General features: G+C 42.2%; 2 protein-coding genes across 2 annotated transcripts in view; both read right to left on the bottom strand.

The window, feature by feature from the left end:
- LOC121922138 (solute carrier family 22 member 5-like) overlaps positions 1-5,140 on the bottom strand; it is a 58,427-nt gene extending 53,287 nt beyond the window's left edge. The window contains exon 1 of the mRNA XM_042451138.1: positions 4,661-5,140. Within this exon, the coding sequence (XP_042307072.1) occupies positions 4,661-5,056 (396 nt within the window). The 5' untranslated portion in view covers positions 5,057-5,140. The remainder of the gene's footprint in view (positions 1-4,660) is intronic.
- Positions 5,141-20,328: 15,188 nt separating this feature from the next.
- Positions 20,329-25,225, bottom strand: part of LOC121922145 (solute carrier family 22 member 4-like) — a 73,660-nt gene continuing 68,763 nt past the window's right edge. The window contains exon 10 of the mRNA XM_042451155.1: positions 20,329-22,671. Within this exon, the coding sequence (XP_042307089.1) occupies positions 22,587-22,671 (85 nt within the window). The 3' untranslated portion in view covers positions 20,329-22,586. The remainder of the gene's footprint in view (positions 22,672-25,225) is intronic.

Here is a 25,225-nt window from a genome sequence, read left to right as displayed (position 1 = left end):
TGGGGCCGGTCCCAAGGCCTTGCCGGGCCGCATCTGGCCCACGGGCCGCAGGTTGCCTACCCCTGCCTTATTGCATCCTATGATAAAAAAAATGAATACACCTTCATGATCTGCTTTAACTCGCATTTGAATGTTGTCCTAATTTGAATCTTCTCATCTCTGTTCCCCCTTCCCAACACTTACATCAACTAGCTTGCCTAATCAACAAGAAGAAACCTTGGGTGCATCTATGCTAGATAAATATTGCAGTTTTACACCACTTCAAGCACCATAGCTCCATCCTATGGAATCCTGGGATTTGTAGTGTTACAAGTTCTTTAGCCTTCTTTGCCAAAAAAAGTGCTGATGCTTCACAAAACTAAAAATTCCAGGACTCTGTAAAATGGAGGCAAGACAGTTAAAGTCATTTCATTATTTCTACAGTGTAGAAGAACCCCTTGAGTTTGCATGTTTGGTCTGGATCAGATGGAGCAAGCATGGCCAATAGTAGAAGTTGTAGTCCAAAGCTTCTTGAGGGTGCCATGCCAAGGAATGTTATCTGAACTGAAATATTTTTCTCTTCTTAAAAGCAGTTGCTTTCTACTTATAGCATGCTATATAGTAGTCAAATTATTGTAAGTAGAAAGGGGTAAGAAGGCTGGTAAATAAATGTTTCTATACTGCAGCAGATAAATGAACTAGGACATTGGACCTTTGTTCCATTCCATCTGCAAAAAGTTCAAATGCAGGGTCACTCTAGTCTACCTTTGGAACTATTACCTATTGTAATTGTTAAGCATGTAGGTCTCATACATCCAGCCAGTACTATGGACTATGTAAATGGTTGGCATGTGTTAAGTAAATACTGTAATAAGTAACTATAGCATGTTAAACTGCTGACTGAAAAGTGCTCCACATTTTGGTTACATCATTGCAAACACACTTAGAGTAAAACTGACATCTCCATAGCAGGTAGAAAAATTTGAATGACTTGTTTCAGTATTTAATGGGGGAAATACAGTTTAAAAAAGATTGTCTGATCCCATATACTTCTGCCTGGACCTGAAGTTCAGGAGTCTTATTCTGGTGGTCTCCAAAAAACAAAACAAAACAGATGACAACTAAAGGCAGGGCATTTTCAATGGTGGTACCTCAATTGTAAAATATCCTTCCCAGAGAACTTGCCTGGCACTATGTTGCACACTTTTCAACACCCTATGAAGATCTTTTCCTTTTCCCAAGCTTTTTCTTTTTAAAAACATGCCTCTTTGCCTTTTGATATGAGCATTAAGGCTGACAATGGTATACCAATGATAATTTAACTTATTCTTAACTTCAAATTTATTTATGGTTTTAAGTTTTTGTATTCCACATAGAAAACAAATTGATAATTGGGCAATATAAAATGCTGTACGAAAATTCAGTGGCGTTAACTCCTACGCCCATTTCAGAAAGGATAAACAAACTTCAAGCAGGAAAGAAACTAGTCAGAATTTTTTTGCACTAAATCAGCAAACTGATATAAAGAGAAGTCCACAGATTTTTTATACACGGATTCAAGCATCCACGGTTTGAAAATGTTCAAAAAAGTATACATTTCAAATATCAAACCTTGATTTCCCATTTTTTATAAGGGACACCATTTTGCTATGTCAATCTATTTAATGGGACTTGAACATCCACGGATTTTGTTATCCACGGGGGATCTTGGAACCAAATCCCAGCGTATAACAAGGGTCCACTGTACTGTATTTTACCTCATAAATTAGAAAGAAATAGAGTTGAAACAGATCAGCAGCTTAAGCTGGCTTTGGGGTGGCATGGGGTGTGTGGCATTCAGGTGATGCATGCCCCAACGCCACTCCCAAGCCAGCGTGACATTGCCCAACCATCCAGACAGCGAGGAGCATTGTGTTGCTCCAGTGACATAGCATTTACATGCTGCAGGAGCATTGAAAAGCTGCTTCTGTGGCAGAAAAGGCTCCTTTTTTTCCAGCCCAAAAAGGATTGGCATTTTGCCGCTTCTTTCTGGGTCAGAAAAATGCCAAATTGAGGCTGCGGCATGTGGTTGCTACAGCCCCGATCTGGTGGTCAAAGGGCTGATGTCAAACCACACCTTTAGGGCTGTCTGTACCAGTCCATAGACTCCAAAAACTTAGCAAAGGTGTGGAATTTTGTGGGCCTTCCAGAAAGAATGGGCCAGTTAGGCCTTCATTTTTTTCAGAAGGGCTCTTCTCTGATGAAATGGAATAAATAATTCCATTTCATTCTATGTAAAAATGCACAGCCTAAATGGCAATATAATTTTAAATAAGGTAGCAAGGATGATACACATTCAAAGATGTTGTCTCTGAGAGATATAATGCTGCCATTATAGCATAAAGGTATAAAAAGTCCTTTTCTTCTGCAGTTCTCATTCTATTTTCTTCTGAAATCCCACAAATCCATACAATATCTATATCCCCAAGGACTGAGAAGGTTAAAAAAAGGAAGGAAAGTACCTAAGGAAATCTCACCTTAAAAGACTGGGCTGAACTTTGCCACTTTCTCATTCTGTGCCCTTTAGTCATTTAGGTTTTGCCTCCTTACTACTTCAGGCACAGAGTCACATAGGACAACCACTCCCCATCCTCTATATATGAAGTTCTCCATATTTTGTATCACAGCAACAGATACTGAGATTGCACTAGTTTGCTCAGAGAGGCACATAGCAAAAGCACTGGTTAAAATGCTGGAGAGGCAGTCGGGATCAGGGCAGGGAGCTTATGAACACTGAAACCAGAAACGGCATAGGAACTTAGGATTTACTTTGTTCTCTGGAAAACAGGGTGGTGGTGGTGGTGGTGGTGGTGATGGTTGAGACAGCTCAACCTGGGAATGAGGACAGCAGGAAAGATGCCAAACATGGGGCTGAGCTTCAGCTGACAATAGAGCAGGAACAGACTGGAGGGGGGTGAAAAAGGGGGCTTGCTATGCCATGCCTCTCTAGCAAAGCCAGGCTGACTGGCAAGCCATCAGTCAGATTGCAAAGGGGTCTATCAGCACCTTTGAGACTACCATATATACTAGACTATAAGTTGATATCATGAATCAGTTGAAGGAAGGTTTGGGGCACGTTTGATATGACCTGTGGATAAACTGAAGAAAACAATGCCAAAAAATGTATAAAATCCCAGCAGGAATAACTGTTTATGCTCACCTTAAAGGCTGGTTGGATTTGGGGGGGGGGGGTGCTTCCAGGACAAATAACACTCTTGCCTTTCGCCAGGTAATGGTTCCTTTTCATGAGGTAAAATACAGTACAGTGGAGCCTTGTTGTACGCTGGGGATTGGCTCCAAGATCCCCCGTGGATAACAAAATCTGTGGATGCTCAAGTCCCATTAAATATAATGACATAGCTAAATGGTGTCCCTTATAAAAAATGGAAAATCAAGGTTTGATATTTGAATACTTTTTTGGAACATTTTCAAACCGTGGATGCTTGAATCCATGTATAAGAAATCTATGTGTAAGAAGGGCCGGCTGTAGTTACATGGAGCTGTGAATAAGGTGGCTCAGGTTTTAGAGTAACTGAAAGAGGGAAGTATGCAGAGAGATCTTATCATGCCTTTGAGACTGACTAAAGGCAGAAGCTGGAAAGAGAGAGGCTGCCTTCCTGAGATGGCTGGGAGGAAGCAGGCTTGCGCCTGGGAAGGCTCCTGCTGCCAGCCTCTCTCTTTCACTTCAGGGCTTGTCGCATGGGATGGATGGATGGATCCTGTGCAGAAGCTGGGGTTAAACTGGAGAAAACCCACAGAAGCTGGTAGATTTTCAGACAACGTTGGGGTTTACAGCCTAAGAGCCAATGAGCATTAATGAGCCTTTTGACTACGGGAAGCAGACAAGGCCTGCTCCTTTTTGCTTCTGGAAAGTCCTGAAAGTGAAAAGGAGTGGGCTTTGTTGCCTTTCCATTCTGGTTTTTGTCACGTTGTTGTTATTGCTTATTGATCGTGGCGTGTCTGAAAATCAACCCGCTTTTGCCGTTTCCCCCTGGATTTTTAAACCCCATTTCCGCATGGGATCCACTGCGTGTGATAAGCCCCAGGGTCCCAAAGGGGCTGCAAGGTCCCTTGGCCTCCTGGTTTTCCAGACGAAGAGGGCAGGGCAGGGCAGGGCAGGGCAGGCTTCCTTCCAGGAAAGGCAGAGGTTTCCCTGCACTTGGTCCCCTTCGAGGGAGAAAGAAAGGCAGGGCAGAAGTGGGCTGAGGGAGTGCCATCAATGGACTCAAAGGCGGGACAGGGCTGGAATGAAGGGACCAGGGCACTGGATGAAGGGCTGCAATGGAGGGTGCATGCAAGGGCCAGAGATAACCGCCGCGAAGGGACGGATAACAGGAGGGAGGCTGCCTCAAGCCACGCTAAAACACTCCGGGAAAGAGGCACACTCGGATCTCATGGGATCGGAGAGCTGAAGGGGCCAGCAGGAGCTCTCCGTCCAGCATCCCAGGACAGTGGCCGTCCACCTCTGCTGAAAGACCTCCAAGCAGGGAGAACTCCTTAGTGTGCTGAGATGGAGCCCTTCGGGGGGGGGGGGTCAGGGGACCGGGCTGGGTCTGCGAGCGAGAGAGTCCTGGGGGGGGGTCCTGTCCTGCCCCCGAAAATGAAGGAAGGAGGGAGGGAGGGAGGCCGGTGGCGGCGGTACCTGGCTGACGATGGTGGCGAGGTAGGGGCTGGGGCTGTACTCCCAGCCGTCGAGGCAGGGCTCGGTGGGGACGAGGCTGAGGTTGACGTCGGTCCCCGGGAGCAGGCGGGCGGCGGAGAAGTTGCGCAGGGCCTCGAGGCGGAGGCGGCGGCAGCGGTGGGGCCCCGTCCTGCCCCCGGGCCGCTGCTCCTCGGGGATGCTGGCCTCCCTCCAGGCGGCGCTCAGGTTGGCGCCCTCGGGGACCCGGCACCGGTGCTCGGGGACCCCCGCCAGGAAGACCGCCGACATCCCGTTGAACCCGTTCGGCACGATGCTGGCGCTCAGCAGGAAGAAGACCAGGCGCTGAAACCGGCCCCACTCCCCCAGGAACGACGTCCACGAGTCGTAGTCCCCCATGGCGCCCGGCGGAGAGGAGGAGAAGGCGGCCGCCAGAGAGGCCGGGAACCGCGGGCGGAGGGGGGCAGCAGCAGCAGCAGGAGGAGGAGGAGGAGGAGGAGGCTGCCCCGCCGGGCCCTTGGACGCCGCCTCCGCCTCCGCCTCCGCGGGGCAGGAGCAGGAGGGGGGCTCGGCCGCGGCAGCCATGCCCTCGGAGGCCCCGGCCCTGCCCACTTTCAGGCCTCCTCCTCCTCCTCCTCCTGGGGAGCAGCCGCCCGCCCGCCCGTCGCCCTTCCCGCCCGGGAGCGGGAGAAGGGCTCGGCCCCGCGTCCGTTATCGGCCGAAGCCGCCTGCCCTCGCGCCCCGGTCCCCAGAAGAGGCGGCCGAGGGCCCTCTCTCTCCCTGAGGAGGAGGAGGCGTCCAGCGCCGGCCCCGGGCTCCCAGACAAGGGAGGAGAGCGGCTGCTTCGTAGTCATCGTCTTTTATTATTTCATTTTAATGTTATTACTTCATCTATTTTAATATTTATTTTTCTTATTTTATATTTACATTTCTTTTAATACTTTAAATTTATTTTATTGTCTCATTTTCATTTCCTGCTTATTTTCCCTTTCCGCGTTGTGTCGCCCTTCTCCCTCCGGGACACGAGAAGAAAGAGCCCCCTCAAGAGGGAGGGAAGGAAGACCCCTCACAACCCAAGCGCCATGGTTTTCCCTCAGAGCCTCTCTGGGCGCATAGAGCCACGTATGTATCGCACGGCCATAGGAGCCAGTCCCTCTAGGCCTCTCAGTGCAACGTTTAGTTCAGGTTGACCATGGAGTTGCACTGGAGGACCTAGCTATCCCTAGAGAGGACATACTGATACAATCCATGAATAATCAAAGACACAAATATGGAGGGATGAGTGTATTTTATTTTATTTTATTATTTTTATTTAATTTTATTATTTCATTTCATTTTATATTTATATTATTTTATTATTCATATATTGTTTCATTTCAATTTATATATTCGTTTTATTTTATTATTTCATTTTATATTACATTTATTTGATTTTATTATTTTTATTTTATTACTTCATTTTATTTTATATTTACATTATTTTATTATTTATATATTATTTTATTATTTCATTTCATTTTATATTTTTATTTTATTTTAACTTTATTTTACTCCTGTGCCGCCGTTCTCCCACAGAAGGGACCCATGGCAGCTCACAGTATAAAAACACATTAAAACAAGTTTTTAAAGGACAGTTAAAATAAACACTAATTAAAACACCACAAAGTTTAAATGTAAACATACACACATTAAAAAACCTTTTTTATACATATCCAGAGAGAGCCGTGTTGTTGTTCCTCTCCTTCTTGTGTGTCTTGTGTGCCTTCGTGCCATTTCTCCTGGATGTTTCTTGGCAAGGCTTGTTCAGAGGGGTGTTTTTTGGCCATTGCCTTCCCCTGAGGCTGAGAGAGTGTGCTTGCCCAAGCTCAATGCCCTACTCTAAAATCACCTTTGAAGTTTATTTTATTGTTGAGGACATTTTTCACATCCATACAAAATATCCATATTTCATTCAGTATGATTGTGCATATACAATTATTGTAATTCAAAAGCCCAAGGAAAGGGTTTATGAGCCTCAACACATTAATGATGTACATTTGCTGGTACCTTGCTCTCGCACTATCACTTGTCAAATCCAGAACTGGTTAAATTAGGTTCAGAAAAGATGAGGACATGTTCCCCAAAGGAGATCTGGAACAAGCCTGCCTTGTCTTTTGAGCCATTAAAAGTGCAGTATTCATGTGTTATGTGCCTTCAAGTTGGTTCTGACTTACGGCAATCCTAAGGCAAGCCTATCGTGGGGTTTTCTCGGCAATACTTTGATCAGAGGAGGTTTACCATTGCCTTCCCCTGATCAATACCCTACTCTAAAACTCAGAGATCAAAAGTACTTTTTCTTTAAAAATCCAAGCTCTTTTCTTTTTCTTTATTTCCTCCTTTTTTCTCTCTAGAAGGCCCCCAAATACACTCTGGGGGTTGCTTTTCTACATCGTTGGAGGCCTCCTGTCCCCACACTTGAAGTCAGTTTTGCACTTTAAAAAAATTGCCCCCAAGTGCTCCAAAATTTCTACTGGGGGGCATGGGGTATTTCCCCATCACATTTTGTGGGTCCCCAGGTCAATTTAGGCCCAGGCAGGGATGTAGCCGGGGGGGGGGATCTGGGGGTCCGGACCCCCCCTTCCATTAGAAAAATGAATGGTGTGTGCTGCTGCGCCGCCGCACTCAAGCCCCATTATAATGGTGGCACTTAGTCTGGACCCCCCCCCCTTCCTAAAATCCTAGCTACGTCCCTGGCCCAGGAGAGGCCCTTTCTGAAATCCCAACTATGGTCAAAGTGTCCCCCTAACCTCCTGAGCAGTTTGTTGTGTGTGTGTATGTGTGTGTATGCATGATTGTTTTTTCTACTCTTTAAAATTATTTTTGTGGAATCAAATGTAGCCCTTCAAGGCCTCCTGGGGGCTAATGCACCCCTATAGCCTTTAACAGTCGCCCACCAAAGATTTCTACTTTAGAAGGGCCTCTAAGGAGAGTGTTGCTGCAACATTTTCTTTTTGCTCTCAAGGAAAGTGGCAGCCCCAGTACTGCTGTGCTATTTTTAGGTTGCTAAGAGGACATCAGAAGCAAGTCCCTAAAGAGGACACTGTAGGGCAACACTAGTGTTGGCTTGCCTGTTAGGAGCCATACCAAATCCAATCCAAAAAAACTGTGCTTGCCCTCTCTGTGAATGTGTAGCAAAGCTCAGTGCTATAGGCCACAGCATCATGCATGTCATGACATTCATAGTCACAGCACATTGGCCCCAGCAAGCACCCTGTGGGTCCTCAAATCTATAATGCATTTGATTTATGGCTCACAGACAACAAAGAGTATTAAGAATGCACTGGCTTCCAATCAGTTTAGCTACTCTGGTAATCAAAGTTGCTAGAGATGTGGAAAGTGATGCTATCCTGACTAACATGCATTGGGTCTGCAAAGTTACCTGTAACATCTGGACTAAAGTCCAACAGCCAGTCAGACTAAGTCTGCAAGCTATCTGTAAAGTTATCTTTTGTTCATGTAATCTAGGCCTTAAACAAACCATGGGCATTATCTTTAAATGGGTTGCCCTATTGGCTTAATGGGGAACACACACACACACACACACAATCAATTAAAAGCTTCTAACTGTTTAAAGCAGAGACAAGGAGCCTTTAGCCCTACAAATATGTGTTTCATGACAACTCTCACAATCCTTTACCATTGGCCATTGTGAAGGGGGATAATGGGAACTGTTGACCAAAACTCATAGGAGGAGCAAGGGTTCTCCATCCACTTGGTTAGAAAACTGTAGCAATTTGGCAACGTCTTAAAAGGGAATACAGTATCCTTCCTCAGCCTTCCCTGTGGGAGTTCTTGTTTCCAGAATACTTGTAATTATGTAACCAGTCTCCAGAAAAATACATTTGAAGTCTTAGTCATTAAACTACCTGCTCTGACACGGAAATGTTGTCCTGGTTATGTCTGATTTCCAAATTAACAACATAGCTGGCTACTCAAGGGATAGTGGGCAGCAGGAAAGTTAGCCATTCCCAGGCCAAATCTCTTGCAGACCAAAAGAGGTGTTGCTACAATTGTACAGTCTGTCTCTTGCTATAGGTGATTATGGAACTGCTGTTGGCAGCCTGAGAGAGGGATGGATTCTAGTCTGGCTACCTAGAACTGTATTGTTGTATGATGTGATGTATACTTTTTCCTTGAATCTGTGAACCGCTTTGATCTTATTGGAAAAGCAGTATAGAAATAAAGATTTTTTAATTATTGTTGTTGTTGTTGTTGTTGTTGTTATTATTATTATTATTATTATTATTATTATTATTAGAAAACTGTTCTGCTGTTCCACTGCTAGTAAAGCTGTTACTTGGGACTTGCAGAACATACCTTAACTGTATGAGCTGCTACTCATGAGAAGAAGGTATGGTCCAGTGGTTTGAGTGTTGGACTATGACTCTAAGACAGTGGTCTCCAAACTGTGCCCTTTAAGAGATTTTGGACTTCAGCTCCCAGAAGCCTTAGCCATGTTGGCCAATAGTCTGGGATTCTGGGAGCTGACATCCAAAATATCTTAAAGGGCACAGTTTGGGGACCACTGCTCTAGAGACAAGGATTTGATTCGCCTCTTGGCCATAAAAACTCACTAGGTGACCTCAGGTGAGTCATACATTCTCAGCCCCAGAAAACCCTATGACAGGTTAACCTTAGGGTCGCCATAAATTGGAAATGACTTGAAGACACACAATATCAATAATGCATTGTCAAATATAGAAGGCAAAATAATGGACCAACAAATTAGAAACATTCAATATATGCCCCAAGCCCTAAGAAAGGAGACACCAGGGATTGCAGTAACCACAGGACCATGGCATTAATCTCCCATGCAAGTGAAGTGATGCTCAAAATTCTACAACAAAGACCTTTACCATATATGGAGAAATGCCAGCTGTCCAAGATGAATTCAGGAAAAGATGGAGCATGAGGGATCATCTTGCAAACATATGCTGGATAATGGAGTGAACCAAAGATTTCCAGAAGAAAATCAGTCTCTGTGTTATAGATTATAGCAAAGTCTTGATTGGGTAGATCATGAAAAACTGTGGATAGCTCTTTGTGATACAAGTGTGCCACAACATTTGATTATCCTGATATGTAACCTGTACTCAAGACAAGGGGGTGCTATCAGGACAGAAGATGGAAAAAGAGAATTGTCAGACAAGGCTGCATTTTATCATCCTATCTGTTTAATTAAGCATTTGTTTAATGTAAAGCAGGATTAGACTTGGAGGAGGTATAAAAATTAGAAGAAGGAACATCAACAATTTAAGATATGCAGATGACACCATACTACTAGGAAAAAATAAGAACAACTTGGAATGACTTCTGAAGAAGGTCAAAGACAAAAGTGCAAAGGTGGTTTTACAGTGGCACATTAAGGGGGAAAATGACCACAGATGATTTACATAATAATGAAGAGTGAAATAGTTCAATATTTCCCATGCTTTGGCTCAGTCATTAATCAGAAGGGAGACTGCAGTCAAGTAATCTGAAGACAACAACTTGGAAGGGCTGATGTGAAGAAACTGGACGAGATCCTGAGGTGTGTATCATTGAATACAATAGTTAGGATTGTTAGGATAAATGGAGACTGTCCTACTTTGGCCATATCATGAGAAGACATGACTCCCTACGAAAGACCATGATGTTTGGGAAGGTAGAATGCAGTAGGAAAAGAGGGTGGCTGTCTTACAGATGGATAGAATTCAAAGAAGTTAGTCTGTATAATTCCTCAGAATGCATCTGAGGAAGTAGACTGAAGTCTACAAAAGCTCTTGCTGCCAAATTCTTTCTTTCAGTTAGACTCAAAGGTGCTACAGGATCTCTTTACAAATGGATAGACACAGTCAAGGAAGCCACAGCCCAGAGTTTGCATGACCGGAGCAGGACTGCCGATAGGGAGACTTGTACATTTCTCATTCATTGCTGTGTGCCTTCAAATCTTTTCAAACTGACTTGTGGTGACTAAGGTGAACTGATCACGGGATTTTCTTGTCAAGATTTGTTCATAGGATTTTTTGCCTTTGCCTTCCTCAAAGACTGAGAAAGTGTGGCTTGCCCAAAGTCACCCAATGAGTTTCCAGGCTGAATAGGAATTTGAATCCTGGTCTCCAAAGTCATAGACTACACCACACTGGTTCTCATTCACAGAGTCTTTAAATCAACCTGACAGCAGTTAACAACAGCAGCAGTGCACTGAGTTGTTTGCAGCAGAAGCTAAAGTAATATTTCCTGTTACTGCTTCCTGTTTCTGTGTGTTCTTGTCACAGTGGTTGTGGTTGAAAATATTTCTATACATTGATGCTTACAAAAAGTGAGAGAAAATCTTGAGAATTTGAAAGCATTATACAGAAGAGTCTTGTGTGCAAGTTTTACATAGGCATATGATATGAATGTCAACACAACGAAGAAAAAAAACAACCCAAGAACAAAGAGGAGGAAAAACAGATGCACACACAGAACACAACAATCTTAAGAATGTCACACTGGATGTTTTCTGGCATCACAACCCTCATCACACCATGGACAACTTCACATGATTTGTCTGAAAAGCCTTGCACTCCCCCATGCTAGGATAATTTTCTCCCTCTTTGAAACGGATGGATGCTGTGTGGAGAGTCTCAGTGGAGTCTGCAGGGAACCATCAGAGTGGGGAAGGTCAAAAGGCCTTTACTTGATCAGGGTTTACGGTTCTGATGGAGGCTACACTACTCACTGGACAATAACAACTGCAGGCAATACTGTATTTGTATTTCATGTTTTTGAAGTGCCCCTAAATCACAAGCTATGTGACCTTTCTCTATAGTACAGCCAACTCTGCAGGTGCTGAGATTCCAGATGAGCTCCTCATCAACATTATTGCAGATTCAAAAGTTAGGAGCAAACTGTGTAAGAGCATGGAGGGCAGGGACTGTTTGTTATGAGAAAGAAAGAAAAAATTATGAAGGCGTTAGTGTACAGCTCTAAACATACACAGTTATAAAATCAGTGGAGTTCTGAAAAGGCATGTTATATAATCAAAGGACTTGATGTAAAACTTTTTCATAAGACGTGTCAGGATTTTTTCTCTGTATTCAGAACAGGTGAATAAGAGACTGGCTGGAATGACAAGTGAGCAATCTAGGAGCTCACTATAGCCTGGCTGGAATGCAATTCCCAGTAGTTCTCACCCTTATGCTGGCTAGAAGTGCTTGGAGCTGCAGTTCAACAACATATGGAGTGCTGTGCAATTCTGCTTTTTTTTTTTTAAATAAAGTTAATAAAAAATAAAGGAAAACAGCATTAGTCCTGTGTGAGGATGTGTGGAGGTACCTCTTCCTGAATGTATCCACCAATGCATTTACACTGTAAGAACATCTTAGGTGTTGCTACACCTGGGCTTATATCCAATGTGGCATCAGGAGTTTCTGCCCATCTCTAAACTGGCCTGCTGCTCCTATCTCCAGATGCCTTAAATGTTCTGAGGCTTCATCCAAGTGTCCCAGCTTCCTGGAGCAGCTCTTTTTAGAGTGGAAGGGGCTGCAAGAGGGGAAGGGGCTACTTGTTTCCACTTGTGGTCACAGAAGTTACTTCTGTAAGTAAAATGGTTGCATTTGACATTGGCCCAAGTATGTGGCACTCAAATCTAGACTTTCTGATTTGTGGAATGATCCCAAGTCAGTTTGCCTGGTGCTTACTACTGTGTCTTTCTGTGCCAGGTGAGGACCCACTATTTTGCCAGCTCTTATTGTTACCTTGCAATTGATTTATGTGTTTAATCATTGTTTTATTTGGGATTTTTTAGGGTGCCTTATTCAGGATCATGTTTAGGGCTTTTATTCCAGAGTGGTACATATCAAATTTATAAAATAACTATTTTAATTTGTGACATTGTGATGGTCTAATCAAAGTAATTCCCTTCCATTTTGACCATAGCAACCACATGAGCACACCTCTGAGTTTTGGCTCTATTCCATTTACTAGTGCTTTTCTCCTAAGTCAATAAGAACACCCTAGCTACAGTCAGCTGAACTGCTGTGGTAATAAACTTCACAGTGGGGATTCAGTAGTTTTTCTGACAACACCTGTTATAAACAATTACACCTAAGCAGATCTATTAGCTGAGAATATGCTGATGAATAACACATATACTGTGTTTCTTCTAGTACTGAGTTCTACTTTAAATGACCACAAGTGTTCTGCAGGATCCAATCAAGTATTCCTCCAGTATGCCACTCTGCTTTCCATAATGGCAAGTTCATTGCCTCCAAGAAGGCAGAAAATAGGGCTATGAGACAACATCCATTGTTGCTTCCCAGCAACTGGTATCCTCCATCTGAACCCAGAGCTTCAAAGAGTTATGACCAGTAGCAACTGATACTTTTATCCTCCATTAATTTCTCTAAGCCAGTGCTTCCCAAACATAGGTCCTCCAAGTATTTTGGACTTCCACTCCCGGAAATTCACTTGGCCAACAGTCAGGAATCCTGGGAATTGAAGTCCAAAACACCTGGAAGGCCAGAGTTAGGGAACCACTGCTGGGCAATGCATGAGGTGCTTTTTAACATGTATAACAATGTAATTTAAATGTTTTTATGGCCCGTTACAGACGGGCCTGAAAATACGGACTGGGTCCATATTAAGGTTAGAAAGGGGCGTCACTTCCTGACGCCCCTAACCCTAGTACGGACCCAGTCCATACAAAATGGCGACGGCTGTTCCACACAGCCGCCGCCATTACATCATGACCTCACTGCCTCCAAACGAGGTGGCGCAGACGTGACATCTTTGCACCACGCGAGGGCGCCTAGAGCACCCTTTCCGCAGTGCAAGAAGGAGCTCCGAAAAGGAGCTCCTTCTGGGGTCTGCATCGCTGGGCGCAGCCTATACATGGCTGCGCTCCGTGACGCAGAGGAGAAAGGGGCCAAGCGGCCCCTTTCTCCTCCTCCCCGCCATCGCCGGGTGTCCTGGGGCTTGAAGCCCCAAGGACACCCCTTTCCAGGCCGCGGGGAAGCGGCCTTTTGCCGCTTTTCCGCGGCCTGCAAAGTGGCGGATTGGGGCCTCAGAGGCTTCCGGTTTGGCAGCTGAGGCCCCGATACAGCGGGGAACGGGGCGGGTGCAGGCCGCCCCAAATGGGCGGTCTGTAACCCGCCTATATGTTTGTCCCCTGAAGAATGACAACTTTGATAGAAGCCAAAACACATTAGGTTTTAATTAATAGGCAATATGATTCCCAGCTAGAGCATAAAACCCCACTGGTGACCTTGGGCAAGTCAGGCTTTCTTAGCCTCAGAAGATGGCAATGGCAATCCCCTTCAGAACAAATCTTGCCAAGAAAAGCTTATGGTAGAGTTGCCTCAGGGTTGCCATAAGGCAAAAATGACTTGGAAGCACACAACAAAAACAACAACAAACAAGTGACCATCTATCAGCACTGGGACACCTATATCCTGCTTTGCTTTTGTTTCTTATATATGCTCATCAGTTCTCTCTTCTGGACATTTCTTGTGGTGACAAGGACCTTGGAATGATTTTTGTAGCATGGAGTCTAACCTACAGAATGCTTTCTTCATCTTTGTGTAGAATAACTGCTCTGTAGACAATTATTACTGTAGCTGTGTACTGCTATGCTTGCCGTAGCAAACAGCTGGATGGCAAGCTTCCTTTCTCTTCATCTTAGAAAAGGAGGCAAAAATGAAGTATAGAAGCCTCCATTATATTAACATCTATTTCTTCTGTGTTGAAGAAATTAACAGCAAAGGAAAGCCATAGTAGAAATGGTGAAGAAAAGAATCCAATGTGAACTGGCTTATTGGCCTCCAGCCCAAACCACACCCTTTTCAGTGTTGCTGGCAATTGCCTGCGGGAGAGGAGTAGCTGTAACATTTCACCTGAATGTTTTTCTGTTCAAGAAAGCCTTCCCATACTATGTTAGAACATGTAGAGGGAAAATTTAGATATTGACCTTCTTTGCTCTGTGGGACAAAGAGCAGGGCAGAAATGGGATTGTGTAGGAAAACTGCCTTCAGTGGACAGCAGGAAGTAGTAGAGTACACTCCTTAACCTTCTTTTTTGCTCAGTATCTCATTGTTAATGGCCTGCTAAATTGTGTATTAAATTAGCATATTCAGGAAAATGTTCATCTGTTTCTACTTTGCCTATCTTACCATACTAATTTTTTTTAAAAAATGCATATAAAATACAATATTCATTATGGCCCTCCTTTAACGTATTTTTAGAAAAATAGATTCCTGTCCCATTAACTAAGTCAATATACAGTCAGTCCTCCTTATCCACAATTTTTTTATCCAGATTCAAGCACCAATGGCTTGAAAATATTTTTTAAAAGTATAAATTCCAAATAACAAACCTTGATTTTCCGTTTTACATAAGCGACACCTTTTTATTATGCTATTGTATTTAATGGGACTTCAGCATCCACAGTCTTTGACAATGACAGCGGTTGGAATTAGGGAACTGGTATAGCACTGTGGTCAGAATACCATTCTTAGGATTAGTTTGACCTGAGGTGAAATAAGGAAGGGGAGGGCAGCGAGACTATACCTCTGACAAAATGGATCCTCAGGCTCTTTCCCTTTCCCCCAAATATAGTGTGTCCTTGATATCTGCTGCAGCTTGGTTCCAGGACCCACCTGTGGATACCAAAATCCATGGATGTTTAAGTCCGATTAAATACAGTGGTGTAGTAAAATGGCGCCCCTTATATAAAATGGCAATATCTAGGTTTGCTTTTTGGAATTTATCTATTTTTTTGAATATTTTCAAGCCATGGATAGTGAATACAGAATCTGTGGATATGGAAGGCCAATTGTATGCTAATCAATAGAAAGGTTGTGCAACCTTTTCTGTTGCCTTGAGTCCCTGTACCAGAAGAAAGGCGGGATATAAATGAATAAAAGTGTGTAGTGGCTTAAGTGGTTAAGATACTGACTGTTTACTGCAAGATTGGCAGGTTGGCAATTCAAGGCCCGGGTGCTGCATGATGGGGTGAGCGTCACTAGTCCCAGCTTCTGCCAACCTAGCAGTTTGAAAACATGCAAATGCAAGTAGGTAGGTACCATTTCTCAGTGGGAAGCTAACAGCATTCGGTGCAGTCATACTGGCCACATGACCACCAGAGCAGTCCTCAATGATGGCTCTTCGGCTTAATAACCGAGATGAGCACTGGCCCATACAGTTGGTTATGACTAGACATTTATGTAAAGGGAATACCTTTCCTTTTATACAGTTCCATATAGAAATACATCATCTCCACAAAACCTACCCAAGATATGAAGTGGAAGCAGGGGGAAATCTTTACACATGTGTACAAAATATCCATCTTAGGGTAACTTTTTATTTTAAGTAGATGAACCCATGCTGTTTTCAATTTTGTCACTGGAATTATGGATTACAAGAGTTGATTCAATTGAAGAAAATAAAAAAGGTGGGGTTAACTTTACTTTCTGGACAACAACTTTATATATTTCAGATGACTTGTTTTTTGCTTACTGGAGACCTATATTGATAAAAAAGAATTAACAGATTCAATCATAATAAAATGCAGTGGTTATAATTTTAATTGCCATATAATTATATATGACATCCAGGAGTAAGGCATACTTTCCTTACTGGGAACTGTGAAAGGCTCTTCATTGTTTAAATTTTTTTCTAGACACTACAAATATACGTTAATCTGATTAAAATAAATTCCAAAGCTTTTTAAAACAGACTCAAAGATTATACAATGTTGGTGCTTTTCTTGTAAAAGCTATCAAAGCAAACAAACAAGATCAGACTAATTTCAATTTTAAAGAGGTTTTGCTGTGTGACTCCAATTTACTTTTCGCTAGACAGCAGTCAAGCTTTATCTATCTCATTTTCCTCTGTGCATGTATTATGAAGACAGTGTACAATGCTGTCTGTATCTAGTCACAGCTACAACTTCCACAGTAAAAACTGTTGTACTGCAGGGACTTTAGACAGCATTTAGAAAAAGATTCAGTCCTATTCCACTGAGCTTGTGTTCAAATAAGCAAGTAAATCAGGTGTGGTAATGAATTCTGCGCAGTAAAACCCATTTGTATGATTCGCAGAGACCACAAAGAAGAAACATATAAATCACAATTTTTTACTTTAATACTAAGTAAAGTAAAGCATAAATAATTCACTATAGTCAAGCAAATGACTAGATGCAAGGTTGCATCTAGTTATTTCCCAGTGCACGTCACTTGCATTGTGATCCAGGCTTATTAGTACATCTTTTGAATTTGTACTATTGGTAAACTGCTAAACTTACAATAAACCTTTTGTTATTGCTATCACAATGGAAAATTCTGCAGTTCCAGAAATTGGGATTCAGTGCCTGGCCAGCTAAGGTTTTGCAGATTTCCAAAATAGATAAAGGGTAGGGTTGCTATAACCCGGCGGGGGGCGGGTATTTCCCGCTTTTGGACCGTCTGCACGGTCACGGTACGCTTTGTTGTTTGCCACCTGGCTTTGTTATTGCGCCGCTATGGCGGCGCCTTTGGCCGCTCTTGTGGCCGCCACCGCCGCCACCACCATTGCAGCCGTTGCTGTGTGGCCTGCTGTGGATGCTGCCGCCGCGATTCGCCTCCACAAGCCGGGCCTGCTGCCTGTGCTGAGCCCCGCGCCTCCGCACGCCCACACTCACATTTAATCTTCCCGGGCGCGCTGGAGGGCCACCTACTATTGGCTGGCAAGCTGGGCCTGGCTGGCCAATAGCGGAACAGCCTGCCCCCTGTTTCAGTAGTCTATGACTGCTGGCAGGGGTGGGGCTGTTCCAGCTCTCTGCCCCCATTGGCCGCCCAGGTTAAAGAGGATGAGCTCTCATCTGTTTACTTCCTGGGCCGGCAAAGGACTGGAGCGGAGGGCAGCCCCAGCCGCAACAAAAGCGGCAGCAGCAGCAGCAGCAAAAAGGAAAGGAGAGGACCAAAGGTAGGCCTCTCTGGGCCGGGGTGTGTGTGTTTTTGGCTTCCACGTTTATCATCATCATCATTATCCAAAGTCCTAGCTGTGTGTGAGTCAGTTTGCAAAGGGACCTTCCACATTTATTATTATTATTGTTATCATCATCATCATCCAAAGTCCTAGCTGTGTGAGTTTGCAAAGGGACCTTCCACGTTTATTATTATTATTATCATCATCATCATCATTATCCAAAGTCCTAGCTGTGTGAGTGTGAGTCAGTTTGCAAAGGGACCACCATTCCCAGAATTCCATAGCATTCAGCCGAGGCAGTTAAAGTGGTCTCAAACCAGATGATTTCTCCAGTGTAGATGCAGCCCAAGCCTTTTGCCTCTCTTATGCTTGAGATTGAGCCCAGCCCTGGCACCACAACAAACTACAAATCCCAGGATTCCATAGGATGGAGTGATGAGAGTGAAAGCAGTGTGGCAGCAGCCTAAGTGTGCTTAATGCAGTTTTTAACATGGTGCACCTCTTGCCTACAGAGTCTCCCAGGCCCTAGAGTCCTCCAAGGCCTCGCTGGGGCTTGGGAGAGGCTGTCTCCCAGGCCCAGCGAGGCCTTGGAGAAGGTTTAAAAATGTAGGACCTTTTTTTTTTGGTTAATTTCCCGGCCAGGAAATTAAAAATAAAAAATTAAAATCAAAATCCTACATTTTTAAGCCTTGTCCTACATTTTTCCCGGTTTTGAGGTCCTCCTGGATGGCAACCCTAATAAAGGGCCAACAATCAACTGAAGAAATGGACTGAATTTCCTAAGATAGAAATAGACTACACTTTTTGAATACTGGAACAAGTATTGTAGCAATATTCAAATTAGAAAATGTATAATTTTTTTTTGGAATACTAACATGCTGAATAAATATAGACTTAAAAGTCTATAGCTGGGAAAATCAGAATCACTATTCTAATTCTCTATCAAATGTAAGACCATATTTTTAAACAATTTGTTTTTTTTAAAAAAATATGCCTTGAAGTCTTTTGAAGTGAAAAGGCTTGATTCTCTGGTCAAAAGGACAAGATGATTTCAAAACAAGTATTAGGGCCAAAATACATTGCGGTAATAATCCAGTTTGAGACCACTTTAACTGCCCTGTCTCAGTGCTAGGGAATTCTGGGAACTGTTGTTTGTTGTGGCACCAGAGTTCTGACGTAGAATGTTAAAAGTCTCACAAAACTAATTTGCTCCCCCCACTCTCTGTTTTGTTTTTTCCTATATGCTCAGTAAGGGATTCTTGCTGCAACCCACTCACTGAAAGCCTGTGTTTTTCCAGCCCTCTTTCACCACCCTCTACATGCTGTTCAAAAATTTCCAGCTAGACAGAGGAAAAGAAAAGGGGCTGGGTGGGTAAAAACAAAACATCTTTGTAAAAAGGAGCTTCTTTGTCAGAGGCTTTGAGGTATGCCCATCTGTATCTACAACAAATCCAAACTATTTACAGTTCAGTGAAATGAGATGTAGTGTAGTGACCAGAGCACCCAGTCAGTTCCAAGACGTTTCTGAGGGGAAAAAATACACCAATTATCTGGTAATCAGAGGAGCTTTATTTTGGAGTATATTATATGAAAGAACAGCAAGTTTGAGAACATGATGAAACATTAACTACAGTGGCCTCACTATAACTAAGAGTATTGTTACATACAGATGGCAGTATCTACAGTATTTGTCTTTAGTGTGAAATCAATCCTGGCTCTTCATTTCAGGCTTAGCTATTTCCTAAAATGGTATCTCCTGCCTCCCTACTTAGCAGTTGTGTTCGGTACATACAACCCTGAGTACACTGTTCTTGGATTTCAGAAGCTCAGCAAAATTAGGTCTGGCTAGACCAGTGATAACAGGGATTGCAGGTGGGAGTGGGAAAGAATCTCACAACAAACAGGCACTTTACAAAGCTTGCAGTAGAACAGCCTACACAACATAATCTGTGATCCACCAAATCTAAAACAGCCATTTATTGCAGCATGGTATGTATATATTTTCTCTGTCACCCCAGGCAGGGCAGCAAAAAAGGCAGAGCTTTGTTGAGATGCTATCTTATGCATTTTAATGAATGGTCTAAACTGTATAGGCCTGTAGCAGAAAGAAATGATTCCCCACTTAACATTAGTGAGTCCCCCAATAGTTAATGAAAGCTTGGTCAGTAACATCTGAAAGATTACATAATAACATTATAAGGTGCCAGCATCAGATCATTTTCCATCTCAATCCCTCTTTCATTTGTAATCTTTGGACTACTGCCAACATTATACAGTGGTACCTCGGGTTACGAAATTAATTCGTTCCGCGGCTAATTTCGTAACCCGAAAAACCTTCGTAACCCGAATTGCCATAGGCGCTAATGGAAAAAAAGCCGCGGCTCTGCCGCGGCTCCATTTAAAACAGCGCCAAGGTTTTTTCGTAACCCGAAAAAACCTTCGTAACCCGAAACAATAAATCCCTATGGGATTTATTCGTATCCCGAAAAATTCGTAACCTGGGTAATTCGTATCCCGAGGTACCACTGTATGGTAAATCGCTGAAAATAATGTTTTGGCAAAGGATGTACATTTTACTTGCAATTATCCCCACCCGCCCTGCAACAAGCAACTTTTTCTAAGATCAGTACTATAAAAAGAAAGGCTCCCCCATAATATACACTACATTATGCAATTATAAAATGAAAAAGTCTTTACAAATCTGATCCCTCCAAAAATGAAGCCTTTATTTTACAATGTCACAATTCTTGAAAATGCAGAGAAGCTTAAATTGTCAAAGAAACCCAGGTAAAACTGAGTCCTCCATGAAAATACCACAATATATACAGGATAAATTTTAGAAACAGTGACAGTTACAATAATATAAAACATGATCAGAATCCATAATTTTTGTATAAAATATCTACATAAATATAAAGTGTTTTGACATATTGCAGAAATTACAATAGACTGTAAACATTTTCATCTATTGCAGAGCTGGACACTTTATCTAGAAATTAATTATGATTTGGACCTGTTTACTTGGGGACTGTGGTTACTGCTTAAACACTTAGAGATGAAAACAAACAATCAAACAAACTACACCCTTCAGGATGATTACTAAAGCACATAATTTACCTGCCAGTTTGCTATGGGGCAAAAAGTTATATATCTTCTTGACCACAGAGCAAGCAGGGTAAAGTGGCAGAAGAGGAAAAAACTGTTCAAATGCTGACCTGGAAAGCAACACTTGGGAGTTTCTGACTCAAAACCTCACAACCTTCCAAGCATCTGAAACATTCAAAGAATCATATTACACATTAAGCCATGGAAATTATGTAAGAAGAATTGATAAATAAAGCAGACACAGCAGAACAGAATCTTCTTCTTAATATAGGAGATACGTGGTAAATGAAAACATTTATGGGGGGAAAGGGGAATTAGTTGATTTTGGAATGGTGAAATCTTAACAGTAGCAAGGCTTGTTTGGCTAGTTATTATTAGTCTTATGGATTAATTGTATAAAACATAGTTAGGATGTAGTGTTGCTTTGTTGCTTATGTTAATCTTTAGAAAATGATGAACAGCTACCCTTAGCTTACTCATCTATTAGTTTACCCAGGTTACACATTGTTGTTCGGATGTACATTACCACAGCAGCGGCATAGGAACAGATGCAGCAGCAGCAGCAAGAGCACAGTCCCACTCACCACCACTTCACTGCTGCTAATGACATATGAACTGGTCCTCTTTTTCATACACAAAGCTGTTGTCAGGAGATTGTCTTTCATCTCCCATCCTGAGACATCACATGAAAAGGTTATGAAATAGACATATGTTCTGTTTGCAAAGGAGAGAATTTTACTGTTAAGTGGGTAATACACTTTGATTTGTATAGGAACTTTACTTGGCACAACTGTCTTACCTGTAAGTCAATATTCTTTTCTTTGCTACAAATTTGTTCAAAAGCTCATAAAGAAATAACTGTCAAATGTATCTTAGGTGCAATACTCTTCTTTTTTTCAAAATATTCGTTATATTCTGCTCTAAGAATAGAAACCTACAGTATGTGCAATAAACATAAAAAACCACCCCAAAATCACAATAATGTCTTTTGGCAGGATGACACGAGTGCACCATAAGATCTGATTTGCAGAAGTTCTGGTTCTGGTCCCAGGAACCAGCTGTGAGTTTGGGCTTGGTGAGTACTGTTGTATATCTGACAAATAAGTAAAATTAGAGGGGGGGGGGAGAAAGGGACCGTGAGGAGATATAATTTGTGGACATTATTGTCTATGCTCTGGAAAGCTTCCAATGAAACCATACCATTTGGTTAATGCCAACTAATTTTAAGCATTTGGACTTTACAGTTATCGTCAAATATAATAGAGGTATTGTTGACATTCATGCTTATGAAATGAGGTCCAACTTTGCTTCTAAAAATGTTTTTAAATGTTTACACCTCTATTTATTAGGATCAAACTTTTAAACTTTATTCTTTTTTTGAAAGAAAAAAATATTCATTTCCTAAAATAATTAAATTAACGTCATTAAATGGAATTATTTATCCATTCAGCTCTTCTTAGGGTCTTTTAAAAGTGATACTTGAGTTCAAAGGAATTTGGTATGTTATCGCTTTAACTCTTAAGATTCTATACAGTCAGTATTTCACATCTCCCAATAGTTGTTAATGACCTTCTTTTACAAAATGCATCAGGAGCAGATGAGATGAAAGTGCTTAAGACTTCACAAGAAAACCCAACAAATTCTAAAATCAAGGCACAAAATAACTACTTGGAACTTTATGTATACCAACAGTAACATAACCAAAAACCCACTCATTTTGGTATAGCTGTGTTGTGAACTGTTGGCAATAAGACAACCCCTTCCCTAGCAGCATTAATGACTTTTCATTTTTATCTTCAGAAACATTTGCTAATAAGTCCTGGTTGTCCATTTCATCAACAGCCCAAGATATATATATTTATAATGCTGTCCTCAGATTCTTGCTGTTCAGTTCATTTTGCTTTGAATTTCCTATTTTGTAGGTGTGTTTTTTATTTCTGAATCTGAAAACAAATAGAAGATTGTGTACATTAGAAACAGTGATAGTAACATCACTAGTTTTTATATCATCTTCTAATGCTCTTTTGTCTAAATATCCTTCTAACCAGAATTATGTAAACAAGCAACATTTATAATCTAAGTGAGGCATTCCTAAACAGATCTTAGGAAATCAGTCCTACTGAAATGAATGGGATATACTTCCGAATATGCACGAACAGACACAAAATGCAAAGCACTAGAGTTATTTCAGGACTGAGCTTTGCTGCAGCAGAGAAAGTAAGTTTATGCCTTCAGAGGGACACTGCACATTATCATCTTGTCCAGCAATGCTAAATCTCTGAGAGGGATCCAGACCTTACTTGGCAGCTCCTAGCAATTTCTTGCAGTTCATACCAACTCACATCAGCTCAGAGACCAGGACTTAAAAGGGCTGCTTCCCTGGACCACAGGTTCACCATCAAAGGAACAAAACTAAAGTGGGGGGAGGGGAGTGTTTGAGGGCAGTGATCTATTTTCCTACTGTTTGAATTATGTATCTTAGTTATTTTGTTAACCCAAGGAGACGTATAGCCTCCATAAGAGTGGTTATGGATGTGGGAAAGTAGTGAGGACTTAATAAAGTAGAAGAGGGAACAACAGTTTGATATCTTACACCTGTTTCCTCTCCAATAGGGATGTTCCTGATAAAAATTACTAGATTCTTCCCTAGTCTACTACTGCTAAATGGTGATTTGGTCCAAAACAAAATTTTGTCATGTATGATTTAATCACAGATGATCAAAGAAAATATCCCTGACAATTAAACAGGCTTCAAATAATATGCTTTGCTTTTTAAAAAGTATTTTACAATTTTTGGTACATGGTTTGTATCAGTAAGAGCTAGGTGGCAAATTGGGACGACTTAATTGTCTTGGTATATTTACCTTGTTATTGACGACAAAAACAGCATAAATTGAAAGAATAAAGAGGGTTAGTTACTCTACAGGAGCTGTCTTGCGTAGCATAGATGATTATCACAGATGAGTGAACGCTTTTTACACTGTGTTGCTTTTCACAGTGTAATTTTGACCACAAATAAGGGGTTCTACCAAGACTGACCAAGACATTATGTTCATACAATATGGAGAATTTAAAGTAAGGGTATTCAGTGCTGCATTCCCTTTCATCTCCACAGTTTGTAGAATCATAGAATAATAGAGTTGGAAGAGACCACAAGGGCCATCCAGTCCAACCCCATGCCATGCAGGACATCTCAATCAAAGCATACCCAACAGATGGCCATCCAGCTTCTGTGCAAATGCCATATGTGGAATGGAACAATATTAACAGGAGTGAAGGACAATTAAGTTTGAAGCTAATGTATTTTATGTTTGAAAAATATAATTGTTTCCTGAAATAAGGGATAGGAGTATTAGCCCAGAATAGAGGCAAAATGAGGCAAAGTAGTTGAATATCTTCTTCTTCTTTTCAACCCAGAAAAACTAAGAAAACCAAAATCTAACATTACTTCAATAAAATTTCCAAAGTGTGCAAGCCTCCCTACTTTGCAGACTCAACCATTTACTGTGTAAGAATCTTGAGCATACATGATTTCCTTTATGGACTGGTTTTGTTCTTAGCATCCTTTTGATACTGGTAGAAAATCCATGTACATTTTTCTTTTGTCTCTTGACCTGAGCTTCATGAGATTTTATGCCTCTAAGAATACCAGTACTACCCTGGTTACATACTGTTTGAATTCCTCTATGTGGAACTTCCTTTGAGGAGTGTTTGGAAACTTTAGCTAGTCCAAAGAGCATGCAGATTGTTAGCTAAGGCTCGCTAAAGGGAGCACACAACTGCTTTACTGCAACAGTTCCACAAGCTGCCTGTCTCATTTCAGGCAGAATTCAAATTGCTAGTGATGACCTATAAAGCCCTGTAAGATTCAGGTCCAGGTTCTCTATCCTGTATGAAGCAGCCCATGTTTTCAGTTCTACTGCATAGATCCTGCTATCTGTCCCACCACTCTCATCAGTACATTTGGTGGGAGCACAGGAGAAATCCTTTTCAGTGGCTGTCCTCAAGCTTTGAAACTTTCTTTCTACATTTACTATCTTTCCACAGGCAAGTACAGTGCACCTGTGTTATACGCAGGCGTGCTATACGTGGACTTCAGCATATGCACTCAAGCCACGGGGAGCGCACAGGGCAGAGCATCCCATTCAAATGAATGGGGTGCGTGCCCGTGGCGCTCCGTGCGCGGCTGTACATACAACCCCCATTCAAATGAATGTGGCTCAAGCATACATGGAATTCGCCTTACGCGGGGGGGGGGGGGATCTGAAACAGATCCCCTGTGTAAGGCAAGGGTCCACTGTAAAGCTCTTTTCATTGCACTAGACCTTTGAGAATTGATTCTTCAGGGGAAACAGACCTTGTATAATGTACTAGACTTTTAACAGTTTTCAATTTTATGATACTTAATTTACTTTTTAATTTTTTATGCTGTTCATTTTTAATTATGCTTGTTCTAACTGTTGTAAGCTGCACTGAGTCCCAAACTGGGAAGATGAT

This window comes from Sceloporus undulatus, chromosome 2, assembly GCF_019175285.1.
Source record: "Sceloporus undulatus isolate JIND9_A2432 ecotype Alabama chromosome 2, SceUnd_v1.1, whole genome shotgun sequence".
NCBI lineage: Eukaryota > Metazoa > Chordata > Lepidosauria > Squamata > Phrynosomatidae > Sceloporus > Sceloporus undulatus.
This window is presented reverse-complemented; position numbering and strand designations above follow the sequence as displayed.